The sequence below is a fragment of the Hippocampus zosterae genome, chromosome 10, assembly GCF_025434085.1.
Source record: "Hippocampus zosterae strain Florida chromosome 10, ASM2543408v3, whole genome shotgun sequence".
Classification (NCBI taxonomy): Eukaryota; Metazoa; Chordata; class Actinopteri; order Syngnathiformes; family Syngnathidae; genus Hippocampus; species Hippocampus zosterae.
In genome coordinates this window covers 13,937,059-13,960,504 of record NC_067460.1, presented here as the reverse complement: position 1 = coordinate 13,960,504, position 23,446 = coordinate 13,937,059, and the positions used below count along the sequence as shown (strand labels likewise).

General features: G+C 42.7%; 1 protein-coding gene across 1 annotated transcript; it reads right to left on the bottom strand.

The window, feature by feature from the left end:
- Positions 1 to 2,518: 2,518 nt before the first annotated feature.
- On the bottom strand, positions 2,519 to 23,349 carry itpkcb (inositol-trisphosphate 3-kinase Cb). Its single transcript, XM_052079204.1, has 9 exons — positions 23,036 to 23,349; positions 18,447 to 18,495; positions 17,238 to 18,350; positions 7,972 to 8,071; positions 7,672 to 7,885; positions 6,597 to 6,801; positions 6,288 to 6,389; positions 4,728 to 4,799; positions 2,519 to 3,751 (listed from the first exon to the last, which is right to left on the bottom strand). Exons 3-9 carry the CDS (start codon positions 18,294 to 18,296, stop codon positions 3,542 to 3,544), a joined length of 1,962 nt encoding a protein of 653 aa, XP_051935164.1. The 5' UTR covers positions 18,297 to 18,350; positions 18,447 to 18,495; positions 23,036 to 23,349; the 3' UTR covers positions 2,519 to 3,541.
- Positions 23,350 to 23,446: the final 97 nt, after the last annotated feature.

The following is a 23,446-nucleotide window of genomic DNA, read 5'->3' as shown; positions in this document are numbered from 1 at the left end:
CAAACATAAGGGTGTCCATATGTGCACTTGGCACCAGGACACCCTAGGCTGCAGTTCGATGATCGACTTTGTAGTTGTATCATCGGATTTGCGGCCGCATGTTCTGGACACTCGGGTGAAGAGAGGGGCGGAGCTGTCAACTGATCACCACCTGGTGGTGAGTAGGCTCCGATGGTGGGGGAAGATGCCGGTCCGTCCTGGCAGACCCAAACGTATAGTGAGGATTTGTTGGGAGCGTCTGGCGGAATCCCCTGTCAGAAGGAGTTTCAACTCCCACCTCCGACAGAGCTTTTCCCATGTTCCGGGGGAGACGGGGGACATTGAGTCCGAGTGGACCATGTTCCGTGCCTCTATTGTTGAGGCGGCCAATCTGAGTTGTGGCCGTAAGGTGGTTGGTGCCTGTCGTGGCGGCAATCCCCGTACTCGCTGGTGGACACCAGCAGTAAGGGATGCCGTCAAGCTGAAGAAGGAGTCCTATCGAGCCTTTATGGCCTGTGGGACCCCAGAGGCAGCTGACGGGTATCGACTGGCCAAGCGGACCGCGGCTTCGGTGGTCGCCGAGGCAAAAACCCGAGCGTGGGAAGAGTTCGGTGAGGCCATGGAAGCCGACTTCCGGACGGCTTCGAGGAAATTCTGGTCCACCATCCGACGTCTCGGGAGGGGGAAGCAGTGCACCACTAACACTGTGTACAGTGGGGATGGGGCGCTGCTGACTTCGACTCGGGACGTTGTGAACCGGTGGGCAGAGTACTTCGAAGACCTCCTCAACTCCACCAACACGCCTTCCTTGGAGGAAGCAGAGCCCGAGGACTCTGAGGTGGGCTCTCCAATCTCTGTGGTTGAAGTCACCGATGTGGTTAAAAAGCTCCTCGGTGGCAGGGCCCCAGGGGTGGATGAGATCCGCCCGGAGTTCCTCAAGGCTCTGGATGTTGTGGGGCTGTCCTGGTTGACACGCCTCTGCAACATCGCGTGGTCAACAGGGAGAGTGCCTCTGGATTGGCAGACCGGGGTGGTAGTCCCTCTTTTTAAAAAGGGGGACCGGAGGGTGTGTTCCAACTACAGAGGGATCACACTCCTCAGCCTCCCTGGTAAGGTCTATTCAGGGGTGCTGGAGAGGAGGGTCCGTCAGGAAGTTGAGCCTCAGATTGAGGAGGAGCAGTGTGGTTTTCGTCCCGGCCGTGGAACAGTGGACCAGCTCTATACCCTTAGCAGGGTCCTTGAGGGTATGTGGGAATTTGCCCAACCAGTCTACATGTGTTTTGTGGACTTGGAGAAGGCGTTTGACCGTGTCCCTCGGGGAGTTCTGTGGGGGGTGCTTCGTGGGTATGGGGTACCGAACCCCCTGATACGGGCTGTTCGGTCACTATACCACCGATGTCAGAGTTTGGTTCGCATTGCCGGCAGTAAGTCGGAATCGTTTCCAGTGGGGGTAGGACTCCGCCAAGGCTGCCCTTTGTCGCCGATTCTGTTCATAACCTTTATGGACAGAATTTCTAGGCGCAGCCGAAGCGTTGAGGGGGTCCGTTTTGGGGGCCTCAGTATCACATCCCTGCTTTTTGCAGATGATGTGGTGCTGTTGGCTCCTTCAAGCGGGGTTCTCCAACTCTTACTGGAGCGTTTCGCAGCCGAGTGTGAAGCGGTTGGGATGAAAATCAGCACCTCCAAATCTGAAACCATGGTCCTCAGTCGGAAAAGGGTGGAGTGCCCACTCCGGGTCGGGGAGGAGATCTTACCCCAAGTGGAGGAGTTCAAGTATCTTGGGGTCTTGTTCACGAGTGGGGGTAGGAGGGAGCGGGAGATCGACAGGCGGATCGGTGCAGCGTCTGCTGTGATGCGGACGTTGTATCGGTCTGTCGTGGTGAAGAAGGAGCTGAGCCAAAGGGCGAAGCTCTCAATTTACCGGTCGATCTACGTCCCAACCCTCACCTATGGTCACGAGCTATGGGTCATGACCGAAAGAACGAGATCCCGGATACAAGCGGCCGAAATGAGTTTTCTCCGCAGGGTGTCCGGGCTCTCCCTTAGAGATAAGGTGAGAAGCTCAGTCATCCGGGAGGGGCTCAGAGTCGAGCCGCTTCTCCTCCACATCGAGAGGAGCCAGATGAGGTGGCTTGGGCATCTGTTTCAGATGCCTCCTGAGCGCCTCCCCGGTGAGGTGTTCCGGTCATGTCCCACCGGGAGGAGACCCCGAGGAAGACCCAGGACACGCTGGAGAGACTATGTCACCCAGCTTGCCTGGGAACGACTCGGGATCCCCCGGGGAGAGCTGGAAGAAGTAGCTAGGGAGAGGGAAGTCTGGGCTTCCCTGCTAAAGCTGTTGCCCCCGCGACCCGGCCCCGGATAAGCGGTAGATGATGGATGGATGGATCCTTAATTTCAGGCGCCAACGTTTTAGAATTTTTGGGGCATGGCTAAAACCGGTTCCATTGATGGAGTTGGGCTCTGGCATGAATGACGCTGCACAATTCTCCCAATTTTGGGGGGGGAAAGCTGTCATGAATAAGAAAAAGCCACTCTCTACAGCCTTATTTCCAGTTTATTGCAATCCGTTACCTTCATTGCAAAGAACAGTCCATATCAAATGTAACCTGTTGCAGTTTCTACACATAAAAATACACTTGTGCTTGTAGAATATAAACATCACTATCTTCAGTTTGTTCACACAAGAAATCACCCGGTTAAGAGAAGGAGAAAAAAACTTGTTAGCTGGTGTACATGCATGAAAGTAGTAATATAATACTTTGTAAACAAGTCAATGTTGACTTTTCAGAGATGACTAATTTCCTGTGCATTCTCTCTCACACACGCACACACTGTCATTTACTCTGGCACGTCAATCATTTCTATTTTCCACATACAGAGTCCAGTTTGAAGATCAGGATACAATATGGTAATACATGAGAAAAGTGATCACTTGAATCAGCTCATTCCAGTTCAAAATGTTCCTTGACACACTTTTGCATGGCTCCAATGTCCCTGAAAAAGTATAAAACCGCTCAATTCTTTAGAGTGTGCGTCTGTAAACCCAACTGCAGTGCTGCTTCCCAGCTTAAAAAGAGGCACGTCTCGTTTTGATCGAAGGCTTTCGTTAGGATGCATAGTGCAGAAAGTTCCAAACGAACATAGTTGCTGCTTGTATTTAGGATCAAGGGGAGCGGGGGAGAAGGGCACGTTCATCATTGTTCTGTTAAGAGGGTTCAAGGTAGAAGAAAATTAGCATGATTGATCTTTCTTTTAAAAAGTTACCCATAGAAAAAAATGAACAAAGAGGTTTAGGCACGAAAATTAAATTTGCATTTACACTTGTCATTGACATGGTTCAATAATCAGTGTTTTAGTGTTGCTGTGTCTTTATTTGCAAACCGTGAAAGGAGGCAAAATAACCCCTTTGGAGGCTGTGATGTTCTCTCCAAAGGCGCCGACAACATGAACAAGGCTGGAATCCACTTCGCCATTAAAGTCCTATCTTGCTTAAGTGGCCTCAGTCCGCAATCAGCACTTCTTTCAGTTTTATCATGGAGAAGTCTTAAGGGTCTCCAGCTCAGGACACCTGCGGCAGCATGGAGCCAAAGATATCTATGAGGTTGTCCAGCCCCCACATATAGCCGTCCTCCTGATTGCCCTCTACCCAGGGGGTCCGGTGGTCCAAGGTCCTGTGGGCGGGCAGAGGTACCGTCTTGCCAAAATCAATCATCCACACACGGGCCTTCCCCGAAGCATCGTGTACAAATAGTAGAGAGCTGCCCACCACCTGCAAGATCACAGGCGGAAAACATACTCACTCACTTGACCGAAGTAGAAGTACAGATACTCGAGGAAGAATAGACTTTTGGAAGAAGGCACATCTTTCATTAACTGACAGGATACTTCCATTGAAAACAAAAGAGAAAATCACATCATATCATTTTATTATATATTTTTTAATACAAGCTAGCTCAGCAATGGCCTGACTTTTATGGTATAAAAACATGCTCCCACAGATTTGCTAATATTCTAAGTAGAGCAAGAAAAAATGCTCATCTGGCTAACAATAACTGTTTACTGCCATTCTTGGTTGAAGTTTAAACGTAAAACAAACAGAATTGCACCATGTATTCAACAAACCATATAGCTTACACAGCTCCATTAGCTTAACGCTAACACACAATGGAAAACATAGCCAACAAAAGTAGCATCGATGCCAACGTACTTATTAGGAAACGGACATCTGAACAGTGAAGCAACACATTGAGACATAATGTCACAATATTTACAGGCATATAATATTTATCCTTGCCAAAAAAAATAATATTACTCCACCTTGCTGAGTAATTTAGTTGTGAAACTCTTCTTCGTGTATTATGTCCAAATAGACGAATTGCCCTTGGCCAAGGTGCGCACACCAGAAGTAGCACATCAATGTGCATTGAAGCATAAAATCCTAATACACAAACTGTTAAATTCTTAATTGTCTTTAATTATGTTATCGCGCCGTTATTTTTTTGAAGACAATATCACAAGGTGCCATTTCTCTTACAAAAAACATGACAAAACATTCTGAGCATAAACAAATTAAATGTGTACCTATATATTAATAAGAAAAGTTATTTGTCCTTCATTATTTCCCTCCAATGAGGTCGATACAAATCGGATGCAAGCAAATCAGGGTGAAATATTACCAAATCACAAAACTTAAGCCGACAGGTTTGTTTCAGATTGTGTCAATGTTATGTTATGTCAATGAATACCTCATGCGTCTTGAAGAAATGTGACTGCTCCAGCACGGTCCGCAGCTCCTCCAAGCGTTGCAGGTACAAGTTCTGAATCAATAGAATGGAAAACAACAAAAGCTTTAAAATGTTTGACTGACAGCTGTTTGTTTATACAGTACACAGTGGATCCGCCAAAGTCCAATGCTCCAAAAGTGTTACTGTTTAGAAACTTCTAGGAAAAACATGCCCCCCCCCAAAAAAACTAAACATGGGGGTTCAATTTGTCATTTTGTGTGACAGGAGCAAAGAATCTCATTTGCTTTTTCTTTGTCTTTTCCTCTGGTGCCACAAGAAGGGTACCAGGAATGGTGAAGAGGAAAAGTGTAAGAATAAAGAAAAAAAAAAGGAAGTGAAACTTTGTGAGACATAAGGGTGTGGTGGCTGAGATAAATAATGACAAAAAATGCGGGACAAAATGTGAATATGAAAAAAAAAGATTCAAAAAAAATTTTTTCTTAATGGCTTTGAGGGAGAAAATGGCCTCCAAAAATTCAAAGCACAATTATATTATAATTACAATTATATTTTTAAAAATAATTTGTAAAATTATTTTTAAAAATCCAAACTCATTTAGAAGTTTACAAATCTACAAAAGCCGGATTCAAGGAAAAGGCAGGTAAAGGAAGTTTAAAAGTGCATCGATAAATAGCCCATGAAAATACATCATGTGCACAAGAGAACATCTCTATTGGTCGACAAACCTAAACTTCAAAACACAAATAGTACATGTTTTACTTGTGCAATTTTTTTTACATTTTCCTCAGCCACCATAAAGGGGCGTGGTCTGGCCTAAACAATATACCGTTTTTATGTCAGACACACATTACCGATAAAAAGCCAACAGATAACAGTATTGCACAGTAAACACTCTTCTACTCCCCAGTGTAAGTAGTTCTACTTCACTTTAATTTTATTTTCCACTAGTTAGCTTCGTCTTACAATTGTAGCATGGTTCAGAATATTAAAACATACTTTATAGTGAAGAGGAATTGGCCAAACATGCACACTTGCCGGCGAGATCAAGTCCACTGTTACGCATACACATGCTGGCGAGATGGCGAGAGGCAGCGCGCAAATCCTCTGTAGTTGCAATGCTCGGGCTCAATTCGTGTTTGAAAGCCAAGAAGTGACAGCCAAACATTAGCTGGAACACACGCACACTCACCGGCGAGGTCAAGGCCACACTATTAGGCATATTCTCGTTGGTCAAGTCCAGCCCACTAATACATATACACTTGCTGGCAAGATGACAAGAGGAACCCCGTGAAGACTCTGTAGTCACAAAGCTCAGGTTCCTCCCCGGTGTTCATGGTAATGAAAACCGGTCTCACCATTGGCCCAGCAACACACGGGGTGGGGTAACAGGTGACTCACTTGCATAGGAGAGGGCCACCTCTCAAAAAATTTTATGAAGGCAAAACATAGCGGAGGTGTAAAGTAATTCCTAATACTTTGGAGCATTTTAGACACCCGGGAACTGCTTTTGATTGCCGGAAAAAAAACTCTTTTTCAAATCAACGGTGACAGGAAACCCACCAGGGTCTCAGTGTTTCCGTCAACAAAGTCCTCCAGGGCCCGCATCACTTGCTCCTTGAGTTTGGTGGTCTTAAAATTGGTGTTGCAGGTACCATCAGCTTTCTGCAGAAGAAAAGAACCACAAATGAGGTCTCTCATTCAATTCAGTATGTACTACGCATTCATAAGATATTCACAGAGCTTCTCTTTCCCCACATTTTAGTACGTTAAAAGCCTGATTCCAAAATGGGAAAATTCATCTTTTCCACTCTGTGAAGAATTGCGGAAAGCATTTAAATGAAGAATCTGCCGCTCAGTTGAATTACTGACCTTGATGCCCTCGATGCGGAAGCCAAGCGTGGAGGTGGAGCTGAGCGTCTCCCTCCACTGCATGTATCTGGGCTTGAGCACGCCCTGCTGGGCCCTCTCCTGTTCGGTGGGGGCACAGGGGTCCACGGCGACCATCTTATCGTACATGTCCTTGCGCAAGCGCGGGTGCTCTCTCGCTTTCATCAGCTCCTCCTCCAAATAGGTCCTTGAGCATAGTAGAAAGTCGACATTTTTCACATGAATGATGGATTTAATTTGCTGAACTGTTTGTCCAAATGATTTGAGCCTCCCGACAAGGAAATATTTCTGTTGACTCCAATGAAAGCAGATGGATCAGGCCTATCAATGTGATGAATCAAAATACGGCATTTACAAACATTTAATTTGGAGAACAATAAGCAATACTTACGCCTATTTTCTGACTCGTTACGGACCAAAGCAGTAACTAAATCATAATTAATACATGTTTGGGCATTTTCGGCACTGTTCATTTGAAATATGATGAATGTCCCGTTTTTCAATAAAGGGATAGGTTTCAGATTTTCTGAATGTTTTTTATTTTAATCCGATTCTTCCGTCATCCATTAAATGACAAAATAATCAACATTACTCGATTGTTAAAATGCTAATGAGTTGCTATCTTATCCCCCACTATATTGCGATTTAGAATGTGGACTGTGCTACTAGATGGATTTCTAATTGGAACGCGTGTTAATTCTCAAGCCAACCACATTGTTTTTTTAAGCTGCCGTGTTCTCCAACTACTGTATAGATTTTTTTTCCCCGGAATGTTTGATATCCGCGAAATTCTACTTAAAGCTGCAGTTTTGGGGAAAGTTGAAGGATTGTGGATTTCTAACGCATCAGTTTTAGGGGATGAGAAGGCAAAAAAAACCAACAACAACAACAAAGTTTTTTACAAAAAGTTGCGAACCACTGTAACGGCAAAAATGTCGTTTGTACCCACCCGATAGCAAGAACGCTTACGTTCAGCTTTGCCTTTGTATTTATCAAGGTGGATTACAGATACAGTAACCGTCACCCATGCAGTGGGCACATTGAAGCATTGTCTTACCTGCTGCCCATTTTACAATCCATGATGGACGGCGAATCAAAATCAGCCAGCAGGTCGTCCATCAGATTGTAGTCTTGCGCGTCTCTTTGCACCACCCCATAATAACCGGGCACGTACGGCCGAAGAGTGTCCTTCATCAGCTTCTGGAGACATTGCTGCTCGCACTCGCAGTATCGCTTTAATAGGCGACCGTTCTCGCCGGCCTGGAAGTTACCTAAACGAGTATGAGCAGATGGAAGATTAAAACGCCTTTATGTTTGTACGACGGATCCACGCGTGGCTTGCGCTTCATAAACAAACCTGCGTGGCCGGCGAGCTGCACCCACGGGTAGCGCTTCTTGAAGGACACGACGAAGGGGGACCAGTGCACCATGGTCTTCAACTTATGCCACGACTTATTCTGGAAGAGAAACAAAAGACCGTCATTGTCGATATCTAATATGGAACGCTCGCCAGTCGCTCTGTCAACTTTAGCACCGAGTGGCTAAAATGCACTTCAACGCACGCACCTTAGTAGACATTGGTCAGATCCTCCCCTTTCAGGCCGGGCGAGCCGCACCGACAAAGCCCATTCATAAAACATTGACTAAAGTGTGAGGTTGTAAAACAGAGCCGTACTGTCTGAAACTGGTGTGTTTTATCTGAAGAGCAAGGACAGCGTTCAGTTGGGGCTTTGACGCAAGCAACAGATTAGCGCGCGCGCGTGTGTGTGACAAATCAAATGGGCAAAGCGCGCACGTCATCTGTGTTATTTATTTTGACTTCTGCAGTCAGAGCTTCTTTTTTTTTAACCACCAACCTACGTGATTTGGAAGTTGGAGTTGGACAATTCACCGAAAACGGGAACGAGAGAATGTGACACATGAAAATAATCTTTCAATTTATAGCCGTGAAAGCTACGGCAAGTCCTCCTATCACCGCCGTGTTTACATGCCGGCAATATCTCTGCGCTCCTCGCATGCATTCTTTCCACAGCTGCGGCGTGGAAATTCTGTCACAATAAAACAGTCGCTGCGCAGCAATATCCGCAGCGGCCCTTTGTTGACTTGAAAAAGAAGCTGGCTTTGACTTCAAGCTCCTTTGTCACTCCAAAGTTGTAATCATTCTGTCATGTGAATTGAGTAAAGTTACACCGAACAGAAGGATGTTACAAATACAATAAAATCTCCAATGTGGAACAAAGTGAAAGAGTGAAAACTATGTTCCATCTGAGAAATAATGGGAATTTGTTCACTGCAAATTCCAAAACGGTTGCCATCATAAAACATTTATTCTGTGTGTGCATCGTTTAAATAACATTGTGACTGTTATTACTGTAAAAAGCTGTATTATAATGATAGCAAAAAAAGCACAACTATTCAGTTTTGGTTTGGTTGAACACCAAAGTTGTACATTAAAAAAGGGGGTTGCCTTATTCAAAATACTTGCTGCATGTTTAGTACTGACAAATGTTGCCTTAGTCACAATTTAAGTTAATCAGAAAAACTAACCATGATCAAATTCATGCTAAAAATGTTGGGGGAAAAACAGCTGAGATGAAGGTGGCAGCACACGTATGCACATCCTCTTCAAGCTAGGGATGTGGCTCAGAATTACCAGTAACTAACCACATTCAAACTCATGTTAAACCCTTAACCCGAGGGCGACTTTGCCGAAAACGCAAAATGCGGCTTCAAATGATTGCAAAAACAAACCTGAAATCTACCACAAACGAGGGAAACGTGTTCTAGCCTGATGAAACCAAACCATTTTTTTCTGAGCCATAGAGGTTATTGGACACACTAATGGTGGGAAAACCTTTAAAATAATTGCTGTCCGTTTCATTTTTATTTGAACACCAGAAAAATCTGGCATTTGAACAAGGGGGTGTGTAGACTTTTTATACCCACCGTACATAAAGTACGTTTACTGTACGGGAAGCCACGTTACCAGAGCAATATCAGATCATGTTAGTAGTCAGTAAATGATCCATGTAACCAGTGTTATTGTTCGTGTCTTTTCAGACAGCTGCTCAGTGTTGGGAATGTTTTGAGCGCAAAGAGCCAATAACTCGCAGTCACCTGTAAATTTCGCCTTCAAATGACAACCTCGACAAAGCACGTCACAGCCGAGAACGCTGATGCAACGCACACGCGTCATACCCCTTGGAGAACATTTTTTTTTTTTTTGCTTAAAAGGCTGATTTCCTCTTGAACTTTTGACACAAACTTGTGACCACAGCTTCGGCCTGCGACGTGAATCCCCTTCAGTCTGTCCCTATCCTTGTACTGTAATTCATGCAATCCAGCACAACTTCTTTAGAGACCATTTGACTTGAGCGTGACCCAACAGCCACCGCAGGCAAGAAGTGCACACAAGGTGTGATGAAATCAACTTTTACACACAATCTAACCAACCAATTATACACGTCAATCGTATTAATGAGGCCATACCCGGCCGGTTTTAAAAGCCAAGGGGATCCCATTTCACTGCGCACGGTCACAAAAGCATCACCACTCCTTTTATCCTCATTCGGTTTTGTTCTATTCTGCCATTTTGGCTCAAGTGGTGGAAAATGCAGCGTTTGTCGTCTTTCTACAGCATAAGTCAATGAAGTTGTCTTTCAAAAGAAAGCGAAATGTCCTTGTGAGAACCAATTACAAGTGTGCTCACACATGACAATGGCCACAAAAAAAGTATGGTGGGTCATTGTGACTCTTAATGTTTTGAACACACACAAACACACTGAAACTGTTAAACCACAGAGAGGCCCTCCATTTGAAATTGGGTGGGGGAAAAACATCACGTGGCATTTCTAATTGATAGTTGCTCACCGTTTTGTTCTATAACGCAGACATTATAGCCACTTAATGCATTTATACTGATAAATCTGTGCGTTAATCTCCAATTCATTATTCTGTTCAGGGGCACCACAGAGTAGCAGTCTATTCCAGCGGCATTTGGGTGAGAGGCAGGGTACACACAGGCCTAGTTGCCAGTCAATGACAGGGCATATGAGGAGAAAACATCCATTCGCCTTTGAGAACATACAATCTAACGTGCACGCTTTTGGAATGTGGGAGAAGCGATTGCAAGCACAGGGAGAACATGCAAAGTCCACACAAGGAAAGACCAAAGCTAGGATTCAAACCCAGAACCTTTTTGACCATGAGGCGGACGTGCCATCATGCCGCCCCATACGAATCAAATACACTTTCAGATGGAGCCAAACAACTTGCAGCTTTCTGTCAGTAAAGTACATTTTCTTTCAAGATGTCAAGTAGATTACATGGACAGAAGGCCGACACGAATGTACATGTGCCCCCCCCCCCTTCCCCCCCTAGACACAAAACCAAAGGGCGGCCAACAAACTCTTTCCTTCACCGTCACTGAGGGGTCTCCACCGGTGGGCCCCAGCAATGCACTCGTCCCGGAATCCTCCCCAAATCTCTTTTTCTTTCTTCCCTAGCTACAGTGCCTTCTGTTGTTGTCCCAGCCAACATGAGCAGGCTTGTGTCGCTTGCTTCATAATCCTCCTGTCAAATCTTCACATGGAGGCTCCTCGGGTTCTTTGCGGGTGAATTCCAAACACCGCTGGCGCCGTTTCAACATCCTATCACGTCCCTTTACTTTGACTTTCACCGAGCCCGCTTTGGTTCCATCTATGAGTCGTCCTTTCCCCTTCTCTTTCCCACCGCTCCCATCTTCTTTGTTCTTCCTCATCCCATAATCCCCCCCCCACATGCTGAGCCCCCATGCCGGGCCAATAGCAGTAACACAATGAAGTGGGGGTGGGAAGAGCAGACTTTCATTCTTTGCCACTGTGGCAAATTCCACAGTGGTGTGTAAACCTACAGGAGGCATGCGCATCAGTGTAAAGTGTGTAACGCACATAAACTTGCGCAAAGGTGAGCAGAGGTCACAAGAATTGAACGCAAGTCAATGTAATGCTTGGATGAATAGAAAGATGTGTGCAAGGCAAGCGCTCGCTTGTATGCAGAACCAGTCAGACCACTCGTCGGTGTTTATATCAAAACCACACCCCATTGCTCCACATTGTCCGAGCTCTTTACAACTCTTCAAATGTGTTTATGGGAGTTTTGCACCAATGACACGAGAATGTTAAAGGAACCATGTCTGATTTTTTAAATCGATCGGCCTGAGTCATTCCTAGAATACAAGGATTTCTTTTTTTGGGGAGGCGGGGGGGCTCGTTTCATTATCATCCATAAACTAATTAGTTAATAAAACAGTGTGAAATGCAGATGTACTGTACGTTTCTGACATTTTTATTTGAGCATTTACAATAAATAACTTCCTTTGTGACTTAAAAATGCCTACAAATTGGTAAAAGTTTATTTCTATAATACATTACCCCAACTTGAACAAATCTATTTTATTTTTATGGATTTGTTATAGTATTTTTTAATTGAATGCAATTTTTTTAACTTTCTGACTTTTTTTTTTTTACTGCAAACTGAGAACAGCCATTTTATTATTTACAATTATTTGCTGATGCTGTAGTCGAAGTCTGGGGAATGAACAAGACAGACACCTTTGCAGACCAGCTATCAATATAGTTAACAAACTGGTTAATTTAATCGTTTTTTTTCTCTTTTTTTAATGAACAAATTTAATGGAATTAAAAAAAAAAACATTTGCGCAACAAACAAAGGGACTGTTGATCACATGAATGCTCAATGGCCCAGATTAAAGAATAAAGCGGGCCACGTGAGGTCCTCAGGCCGTCCTTTTCCTGCCGCAAATCTCCTTCTGCATTTTTCTCTGTACCTATAAACTATAAATGACAAAAAATGTTTGACATTATTGTTAAAATTTTATGATTATCAATGTTAAAATGGCCTTATGGCATTGCCTGAGAGTAGCTTTGAAATGCCAACAATTTGACCATAAAACACATTTCCATTCCCGATATTTCCTATGAGGAAAAAAAAATCATTGTATGTTACTACAATGCATTTAAATAGCATGTTTGGAATATAGAAATTAAATTTTCTAGAAAATAACTGCTTGCCTTCCTGACTGGTATTCAAGTCCCGCTATTTCCAGTCGCCTGCGTTTGAGAGACGTTCACTCAGTCGCGTACTAAATTTGACTTTTAGGAGGACTTTATCAAACAACGTTGGGAACATTTCATCATAAATATTACCCAATTTAGTGTTTCAGCCACAAATGGAAAATGTCACAGAAATGTTTACCACGACAGACAAGGGTGCTTCCTGTCACTGACACAAGAGCTGCGTTGCCTCTGGGTCTTTATTTGCTTTTTAAAAAAAAAAAATTTAACTCATTACATGGATTTCCACACAGTCAGTGAGAATGCCAAGTTTGCATAATCATGGAAACTAAGTCTGCCTGTCAAGTGTGCGGAAAAAGGGAAACATCACAAATGTATACTACATTTGAAGTTTCAGTGTTCATAATCTTATCTGAGCTTGCAACATTTTTCCTCTCCTATTTTCTTCCACTTTGTCTTGTAACTGTTCAGCGGGAAGATTATTATTTTTACATAAGACTAACTTTTATATAAATTACATTAGCACCTACATGTACTGGTAACATTCTATTGTCAGTGTTCGGGTACAGCTTGATACATGAAGGAGGAAAAAAAAAAGTACCATATATGGCAAATATGCTGCCTAGCAACCGGCTTCAGCTTCAGTTCAATTTTCCATGACACATAACACGCTCAACCCCGAGTACGAAAAATGTGTGTGCGTTTCTGCATGTGTGAGCAAGTTCCTGAAGCCTTCAGAGCGTATCGACTATAACTGGTTTGACGGTTTGACGCCGAGGCTTTCTTGAGGTTGTGTGCAGCCATCAGACGCACCCACCCTGTCTTTCTGGGACACAAAACTGCTTTTTTTTTTCACTCAACTAGGAAGAGGACACAATGTGCACATTAAACCCTAGACTCTTATCAGAAACTAACGAGAACACGTCGTCCTGTTTGTTACAATGGCTCAGGTTGCTCATTTCCTGCCTGTGGATTCGTAATGGCCAGTAAGTGACAGCATCCACTCATTGGCTAGAGCCACTTAGTGCGGCTCAAAAAAAGCATAAGATACAACAAGTGCATCAGATGAGCACCCAGGATCGTCTGTGATTTCTGTCACAAAACAATAAATCATTCAGCCCTAACTAATGCTACTTCATTTTTATTTTTTATTTTTCAAATTTGTGTTGTAACACTTATCGCGCAGTACAGCCTATTGCTGTACTATGCGGCAAACGTGTGGTAATAATTTACCAAAAATGATAGCGCAACAATATCATTAACACTACTGGTCATATAGAGACGGTGAAAATTGAGAAATGATGAATATATTGGAGCCTGGCCACAATGCCCCGACTTACAAAAGATTAAGAAAACCTTTATTAGTCTCGCAATGGAGAAATTCCAGATTCACAGCAGCAAAGTTATGAAAGGAAGAAGTAGAACAACAAAAAAAAACATGCCGCCATGGAACACAAAATGAGACAACATCATCGGAGAGAAAATGCACAGCGCTCCCACTAATTAGAATTACCGGTACATACGACATAGAAATGAGTTGTAGTTTTTATTTTTTTTTAATTAATGCCAGTCCGTCACAATATGTTTCGGTCTGAGGTGCAGGGGGCTGGGGGGGGGGCAGCTGTACAGTGCTGAGAAGATATCAATGACATCGACGAATCGACTTTCACTCGACTGTGATCACATTATACTTGACTACGAAAAACTATTGTCATTTCACCCCTATAACAAGCTATCCTGCAATTATGTAATTAAGAGTTCTTAAATGACTCAAACCAAGAGAAGGGGTTTTGGCTGAGCCAGTGTCCCACCATGAATGAGGCTCTATTTAAACCTCTCACAAGTTGACTGTCTGACTCATAGCCGTCTCATTTTCAGTCTGCAAAAGAGGAAACTAAAATTCCACACGAGGGTGGACTGTTCAGAAGTAATGTTGATTAGATTTATGATGCATGGAAAACAGCATGATGATGAAAGATTTGTTAATTGTGGGTAAGGCGGAAAAGTATCATCTTTCAACCAGGTGGACACTTGAGAAAGCTGCCTCTCTTCGACCCTTTTTTCCCCCCAGTGAAGTGTCATTCCAAGAATTTCTACTGAACAGTGCCCCCAAATATCCAGACTCAAGGAAAATACACATGAACTGTACTTCTTTTGGAAAGGCGTCTGAGCCTTTCGTGGGCGTGGTTGCTTTTCAAAACAAATGTGAGGTAAAGAGCAACAGCGCTGATTTGCCAAAGTGAATATAACCCTCCCCCCCCCAAAAAAAATCATGTCAAACGTGTATTAAAGTTTCAACGTACTTCAATGATGTCATGTTAAGTAAAAATGGGTCTCTTTATATTTAATGAGCGCATTAAATATAAAGAGTTTTGTAACCAATACCGAAATTGATGTCATTGCAGCCCTTGTAATGGCGCCACAGAACGGCACCAGTGAAGGGAGTGAAGCGAAGTGTGATGACACTCACAGAAACAGTAATGGAACTCATAGCAAAATGTACACACCAAGCTGCAATTCATGATTAGTTTTAGAATCGATTAATCTCTCCATTATTTTTTCTAATAATCTGATATAATAAAAACATGTTAATTCTTTCAAAAACACAATTATTACAAATTGACAGGGCAGAAAATGCATAAAAATCGATTTGGTCCGAAAACCATGCTGATCATTGCTTTCCGAAAAGCAAATGATTTATTTTGATTCTGCTTTCATGGGGGATGATGGAAATCAGAGAATATTTATTAGTTGACAAGGTGAAATTCCAAGGATTTGGACAATTTCAAATTAAAATAGATACCAAAATGATTAATTCATGATCAAAAATAATGATTCATTTGATAATTGATTAGTTGACTCATTGTTGCGCCACTGGTAATGATACAGTCATCACACTGCAAGTTTGTCACTGCGACACGTCAACAGAGTGAATACTGTACCATTATTTTTAAGTTCTTCTAGACAGTGTTAGAATGTGAAAGGTTCAGTGTGATGGAAGCAGCTGACTCACTGAGCAAGCCTCCCTTTTGTGAGTAGGGTGAAAAAGTAGTTTATTTAACAGGACAGCTGTGGAAAAAGTGGTTAGTATGTCTGCTTCACAATTTTAAGGTTCTGGATTTGAATCTTTGCTCTGGTCTTCCTGTGTAGAATTTGCAATGTTCTTCCCCCATGCTTGTGTTCTGGGTTTCTGCTGAAACCCCACCTTCCTCATCAACTCCCTCCATCCCAAAAAATACTTATTAACGTCACTGAAGACTGAATTGTCCATACACTGGGTATGAAATTGGGTATAAATGGTCGCTTGTGACTCGCGATTGAGCATCAACTTGGCGAGGGTCTACCCTGCCCATCACCCAAAGTAAGCTGTGCACTTCACCATTAACTCACATATAAAGAAACAAACGCATTATTGCATCATGTGGTGCCACGCAGACAGACAGACAGACAGACAGACAGAAAAACACTTCTTCATTCATCCACAAGGGACGTTTGCTGCTATGAAACTCATAATTAACTAAAACTGCATTAAAAAACAAAACACAACTACTGAAAAAAAACTGCTGCTTGCATCAGTGCTGATGACCAGAGAAAAACACTTTGATGTCACACGAATGCCGATGACACAAATAATACTAATCAGGCTATCCTGCAATCAACTACAATGGTACTGTAAATGACCTCCCCTTTGAAAAATGTGCTAAGGTCTTCCTTCATTGATGCCAGTGACACGCTTGAGAGACTAATAATTGAGGAAGTCCTGAAAGTGGCATTGTTGGCGTGTCCCTGTTTAATGAGCGTGACATCTGATCTTTACGTCCACAACCAATACTTATACCTTCCACGTTTTTAAATACACATTAGAGCTAATGCAGCATCTGTGCAAGTGGCTATTAAATATACAAGTATATGTCTGGGACATTGTACGTACTGTATAGTGTGGGAATGTGAGTCCAATTATGCATGTTTCAACTTTTAACGAATCCATTCATTTTCTAGCACGCTCATGGACAGCTCCAGGATTTTTTCTCTTCTGGAGGTAAAAAGGGGGTTTCTTCATCAGGGGGCAGAGAAAATCATTTCAAAATGTATTTAGAATCTCAAATAAAATGCTAGAGGGGCTTACCTGGGGCTACACAGATTTCTGACAGGGCTATAGCACCCTCTTAGCCCTGGTCTAGAGCCACCCCTGATAAGACTTGTCCTCAAGACAGGTGAGCTGCTGCCTATCCCAGCTGATTTGGAGTGTGAGATGATCTCGTTGCCAGCCAATCGCCCAGCAAATATAGACTTACAACCATTCATGTTATATCACTCACACACCGATGGACTATTTTGTGTCTTCAATGAGGGAAAATCTCAGTAGGCATTCAAATCTTTACCCTCAAATTCGTGAGTCAGATACAGTATATGCAAACCACTACAACTGCCCCGTGATGCCCCATATTTTTCAATGTAAAAACACATGGGCAACACAAATATTTTAACTTGACGAATTCACTTTAACACGTAAGAAAACCAACATTGCTAAGACTGAGAAGGCACTCACCGGTGTGACGTCGTCCGGGCTGCAGAGGGACCTAGCCGGGGACAAGCTGGACTCGATGTCGCTGCCCGTGTAGTCGTCCTCGGACTCCTCGAAGGACGAGGCGGACGACAGGCCGACTGAAGAAGAGTTGGACAGCTTCCTGGGGGAGCGCAGTAGCGCCGGGGACCCGCCGCAGCCGCTATCCGAGCACGGAGACTCGTCGTCCGGGTGCAGCTCCGAGCCCCACCCGGTGCTAAGCTCGGTTCGGAGGCAAAACCGGGTTGACGATTCCTCGGAGCGGGTGGGACTGGGGTCCCGAGTGATGATGAGTTTTGGTATGGGTCCGCGAAAATGGAGATTCTGGGTGGGCTTGTCAGAGTCAAAGTTCGTGTCTTCGGGGGGGCAGGGGAAGATAATTAAATCACTTTGGTTCATTGTAATCGAATCGGCCACTTGATTAACACCATCGCCCGACTGTAAGCTTGTTAAAGTCCGCTTAGAGTTAGACTCATCCCGGCTCAACTCTCCCAATGGTGCCATTAAACGATCATGGCTGTTTTCCCCCAGTGGCTGACACTCCATGGCCCTCGTCGGTGGGTCCGAGGCATTGTCCTCCCGGGTGGTACTCGTGTCCACGCAGCCCGCGGCGTTCACTTCAGCGCTCCGTCTCCCCCCAAGTGGCTTCTCGGTTGGACCAACCGTCGTCTCCCCGCTCACATCTCGGGCGAGCGTCGGCGCCTCCAACAAGGAATCCGCGGCGAATCGCGGCTCCTCGGCCGCCGATACGGCCTCGTCCCTGGGTAACTTTCCCTCTCGTCGTTCGTGACGGGCAGCTGGCTCCCCCGCTTCGCTTCCGTAGCTCGGCTCCGCTCGCGTCGGGCTCGAGTCTCGCTTACGCCTCCCCAGACACGACAGCGCTTGTCTTTTCATCGGGTTCCCGTTTATCCGAAGAGTGAGACGTTTTCTTTCGCATTTTAGCCTACGTGTATCAGGACGCCGGACCGCCTCGTCTGCTTTACATGTTGTGCCGGGGGCGACGGTGCCGTGTGAAGGCGAAACAACCGAGCGAGTTTGGCCCATCTCGCTCGCCGTTGAACAGAATAACTCCAGAGACACTCCCTTGGGTTGTTCAGTCTGATGATTAAACAAAAAAACTTTAATGCTGCGTGACTTTTAAACATACACAGCGCATCATTAGTCATACAGTCCAATACTGGAAAAAAAGCTTACATTGTTCCGTCCTTAGTCCACTCGTCTGGCTTGAGGAGACTGCTCACATCTGTGGGAGCACACAGACTCTTGTTCAATGCAATGACGAGCATCAGCAAAAGACACTTCACTTTGGCACTCACACGAATTACTTACTGGGGGAGTTCTCTTTACGACTGGGTCTCGCCATTTCAGTCAAAACTACTAGCCTATATGCTACCGCAAATTAAGAATCATGGTAAATATTTGTATGGAAAATAATATAGGTCAGAGGTGCTCAAAGGTTTTTACACAGACCCACCTAAAAATAGTTAAAAGCACCACCATCATTATCAACTTAAATTTTCAATAGCGAAGTACGCCTGAGTGTTCATCAAAAACGAGACTCTGATTCCTAAAATTACATTTAATATTACTGTATTTAAACATGAATAATGTACTTTTATATCAAAAAAACATAAAAGTGACATTAAAATGATTTACAAACTGATTATTTTACATAATGGAGCCCATGTGCCACCAAACCATCATTATCCCAACCGCACTCTGAAAATTACTGTTCGAGAGCATAAATCAAAGTATAAACCAATGAAACAAAAAGCTGCAGAACTACCACAGCTGGGCTTCGTTTCTTGCCAACAATAGTAAAATAAAAGCACAGTGACAACCGCCAGGTCAACTATGTTTATGCAAAGACAAATATTGTACAGGGGGTCCTCACTTCATGATAGGGTTCTGTTCTCGGCAATGACACAAGTCAATTTGCATTTTCCAAAACCAACCACTACAATTCACTTAGAGATATTCAAATGCAGGGTAAGGTTCACCCAATAAGAAAAAATTGGCCTAATTTTGATGCATGCCAAGACTGGGAGATTGCACCAATGTACTCACTTGTATTTGAGCTACAAAAAGACAAAGCACAAGCCATTGGAATACAGTACTATTGGATTACATGACGACACCCTTAAGAAAACATGTATGAATCATGACAGGCACACCTGCAGTCAGGCCCATTAAAGCAGCAGTAATTAGTGAGCAAATGCATTCCTCTTTCAAAGGGAACTGGATAAACAACTGTTTGTCAGTTTGATGAGAGAATATAATGACAATTATTCAATCCGATAACACCCATAGTCAAACGAACTGCAGGAAGTGGAAAGTTGTGCAGCCATGATTGAAATGAAAATGAACTAAGACATACCTATAGGGTGCTAAAGTATAAAAAAATATTATGGCTACACTAAGAGGAGGAAAACAAATGAAAGCACATAAGACTATTGTTGTATTTTGGGGAAGAAAAAGTTACAAGAACAAAGTGGTAATATTACATGAAGAAAACAGGAATATTACGAGAATAAAGTCATATTTTGGTGAAGGAAAGAGTTATATTAAATGGGGAAAACGGGTCCTTATCTTAACATATGATTATAATATGATGGCCCTTTTCTTCCTAATGATAGCATTACTTGTGCTTAAGAGTTTTTCATCATTTATCTCATACATTATGCCTTTTTTCTGGTTGTCATAATCAAGCTTTATTAAAACAAATGACTGCTGGTTTTGTAATACAGCTACTTCATTCTCGCAACACGATCAGAAGCTATTTTTGCATTTAATTTCTGTCCATAATATTGTAAAATTTGCATTAAATTACATCTTTCTCATAATATTTTGACTTTTTTTCTCACAACTTAAGATTTTACACTTGAAAATATAAGGACGGCAGCCCAGTGGTCGAGTGGTTAGCACTTTGATTTCACGGTGCAGAGGTGTAGGGTTCGGTTCAGGCTCTGGCCTCCCTGTGTGGAGTTTAGATGTTCTCCCCGTGCCTGTGTGGGTTTTCTCAGGGCACTCATGGTTCCTCCCACATTCCCAAAAAACATGCATGGCAGGTTGATTAGGCACTCCAAATTGTTACTAGGTGTGATTGTGAGTGTAAATGGTCGTTCGTCTATGTGTGCCCTGTGATTAGCTGGCAACCGGTTCAGGGTGTCCCCCGCCTACTGCCCAAAAACAGCTGGGATCGGCTCTAGCAGCTCCTGGGACCCTTTAGACGATAAAGCGGATCAGAAAATGGATGGATGGATGGATGGATGAAATGTAAGGACTTCCAGCTCTTTAAGCATGACTTAATATTGTAAATCATTTCATTATATGACAATTTATGTCAAAAAATTATATATAATGACTTCATTCCCATGACACAATATGAGGGTGAGAAAAAAAATCCCACTGTGACTTTTTTCCAATAATTTTTTCTTATCAGCAAAAACTGTTGTTCTTGTAAAAATGCAACTTTTTTTTTTCCACGTGACTTTGAGATTATTTTACCCAAATGTCAACTGTTTTCAGCGTCTTATGACTTCATTTTATTAACATTATGACTTTGTCATTACACATTGTCATTCAGGTAATAGGACTTTTTCTACATGAAAAAAATCATGTCTTTCTGTAAACATTTTGACTTAACTCTGAAAAAAATTAACGACATTACACTTTTCGATGCACGTTGAATTTTTACTCATACTGTTGTAACCTTTACCATTTAACAACTTTATTCTCGTAATACTGCGATTGGTATGACATTAAGTCATCATAACCGTAGAAGAAAAAACAAGAGAACTCAACAAATTGAAACTGTCCACACACAGGGTACGGGAACTGCACTTGATCAGTTTGAAAGACATCCTGAAAGAGTGAAAACACTTCCAGGATCCATGTGCTTGCTGCTCCGTCACATTCACTGCAATACCGCAATCACCCTGCAGTCAGGAAGGAATGCTCACACAGCGGAAACGAGACAGGAACGATAACAATGGAAACACCAGCTCATTGCAAATGAAACAAATGTATGCGCCTTCGCACATTCTTAGGTCATCAAGATTAAAAATATTCCACAAAAATGACTCATGATGAGTTGGGTAATGAAGAGGGCAGGGTCGTAAAAGCAACACATACAGACAGTCTAGTTACACATACGTTTGGAGAAGTTGGGAGTTTTCAAGGACATTTTTAAGATATGAAGACTGTGACAGTTCATGCGAGGACAGTTTGGGAAAAATGTGTGGCCTCATCCCGAGGAAAACCCTGTCATTTGTGCAATTCAGCATTTCCCTGTACTTAAGCCATGTGTTGAGATTCAAACTACACATAACGTGGTGTACAATAATATTCAATCTACTTTATAGGGAATAACATTTTTGTCTTGCTTTTGATGAATACATCAAATACAACATTCTATGCAACCACATTTTAATGTTAGTCGTTACGGTGGTACTTAAAGAGATAAATATTCGCACAACACTTCAAGTTCACCCTAATTTTAAAAATAAATGTATAACTTAGGACTTGTTGGCTTTTTCCATAGGTTCAACCACATCATTCTCATTCTGTCATCTATGCACTGGCTCTGTGTTCGTTTTAGGAATTCAGATGAAGCAGTTAGGATAATTGATGGATAGAGTCCAAAATGTATGCAGTGCTCTCAATGGTATGGCTTCTCCATACTTTTGCCATTTTATTGTACTGTTAGGTCACTGCGATTTGCTTACTCCCTTTTATTTATTGTAGAAAACATCAGTTGTTTGTTTTCATTCAACCTTCAATCACAGCAGTCAAAGTAAGTGTCATACACATACTATGATTAGGAGAATACAATTTCTGCAACTTGGCAAACTCAGTGGAGACTTGAGTTGTGTTCCCTTCTCTCATCGAAAACAACTTGACATAGCATGTTGGACTGTGAAATGAGAGGGAATAAAACTATGTACCTTCTGTATACCAAATGCCAATGAATCTTATCTTCCTGTTCTGTGGAATCCATATACAGTATACCCTGAGAGTGCCAACAACAGGCTACTGGCAAAACAGCAGGCAGTTTACATAAACATTTTGATATTTTGGTCCAAGATAGAGCAGAGGCGCTGCACACGTTTGTTTTTGAAGAATTATATTTTACAACAAAAATAATCTTGTATTCTGTTATACACTATTGAGAGTCCCTCAGCCAACATTAAAAACTAACGGTGATGGAGCTTTGCAGAGCTTTTATTTGACCTAACAGCTGCCTCTTTATTTTTAAAAAGCAGCTCAACATACAATTGTTGACAAGGCAGGTCTTCCGGTTGAACTTGATTGTTTTTTTTCTTGTATACATTGTAAAATATTTTAGACTCACCATGCGAAGCATTTTGCAAGTAATTTTGGTGAGAAGTGCTATTTAAGTAAAATACCCTATTGTCTTTATTTACAACATTCTAACTTGTTCGTTGTTCTTAAATTATGACTCACATTACAAAATAAGGCAGACAGAGTGACAAGTCATTCATTGTTCGGCACACAAATAAATTAAGCTATTTCAACTTTTTTGGTGTGCTGAATGAATCTATACTATCACACTTTTGGAAAACGACGACTGAAATAAATGAACTGCTCAACAAGACTGGAAAATCATAAGAGGCACCTGTATTACTTATCGCGGCGTTGAAGTTTTAAACCATACAAATCGTATCCTATTTCCATGACAATTCAAAGTCCTCTGACGCACAAAAATGAATGCGAAAAACCAGCAAAAACGCGTGTACGTGAAAGTTAAATGGCCAACTTACCCGAGTTGTTATTGTAGTGTGCGAGAGGGAGATATGTAGGCAGCTTTTAAAAGTTGCCTGATGGCGTGCCTGAAGCATATGCAAGAAGCCGCAATGCGCCCTTCTTTTGTCCTCGAATGTCAGGCTGCCGATGCGGTTAATGTGAAAGAGGAAACGCCTGTCAATAACAGAGAAGTGCCTTTAAGTACTTCAAGTTGTCTTAACCTAACACCAAAAAGGATACATAAAAAAATCGAATAACCTAGACGTGTTAAATTCAGTAACGTTTCGAGATTCTAAAAAAACCCAAATATATATTACATTGAAAGTTACAGGAATCGACTAATAAAAAGAAATACACGCAAAGGGGTTACAATTCTGGTCACGTGATTTAAAGGTTCGAAAGGCATTCGAAACGGTCACGTGGCCTTT

What these genes read in the sequence shown, in the direction of transcription:
- itpkcb (XM_052079204.1), bottom strand. Translation starts at nt 18,296, where the DNA reads ATGGGCCAAACTCGCTCGGTTGTTTCGCCTTCACACGGCACCGTCGCC. An exon ending in GCAGCTCGCCGGCCACGCAG is followed by an intron (nt 7,886 to 7,971) that starts GTTTGTTTATGA and finishes ATACTCGTTTAG; the next exon opens with GTAACTTCCAGGCCGGCGAG. An exon ending in TCCGCATCGAGGGCATCAAG is followed by an intron (nt 6,390 to 6,596) that starts GTCAGTAATTCA and finishes TTTCTTCTGCAG; the next exon opens with AAAGCTGATGGTACCTGCAA.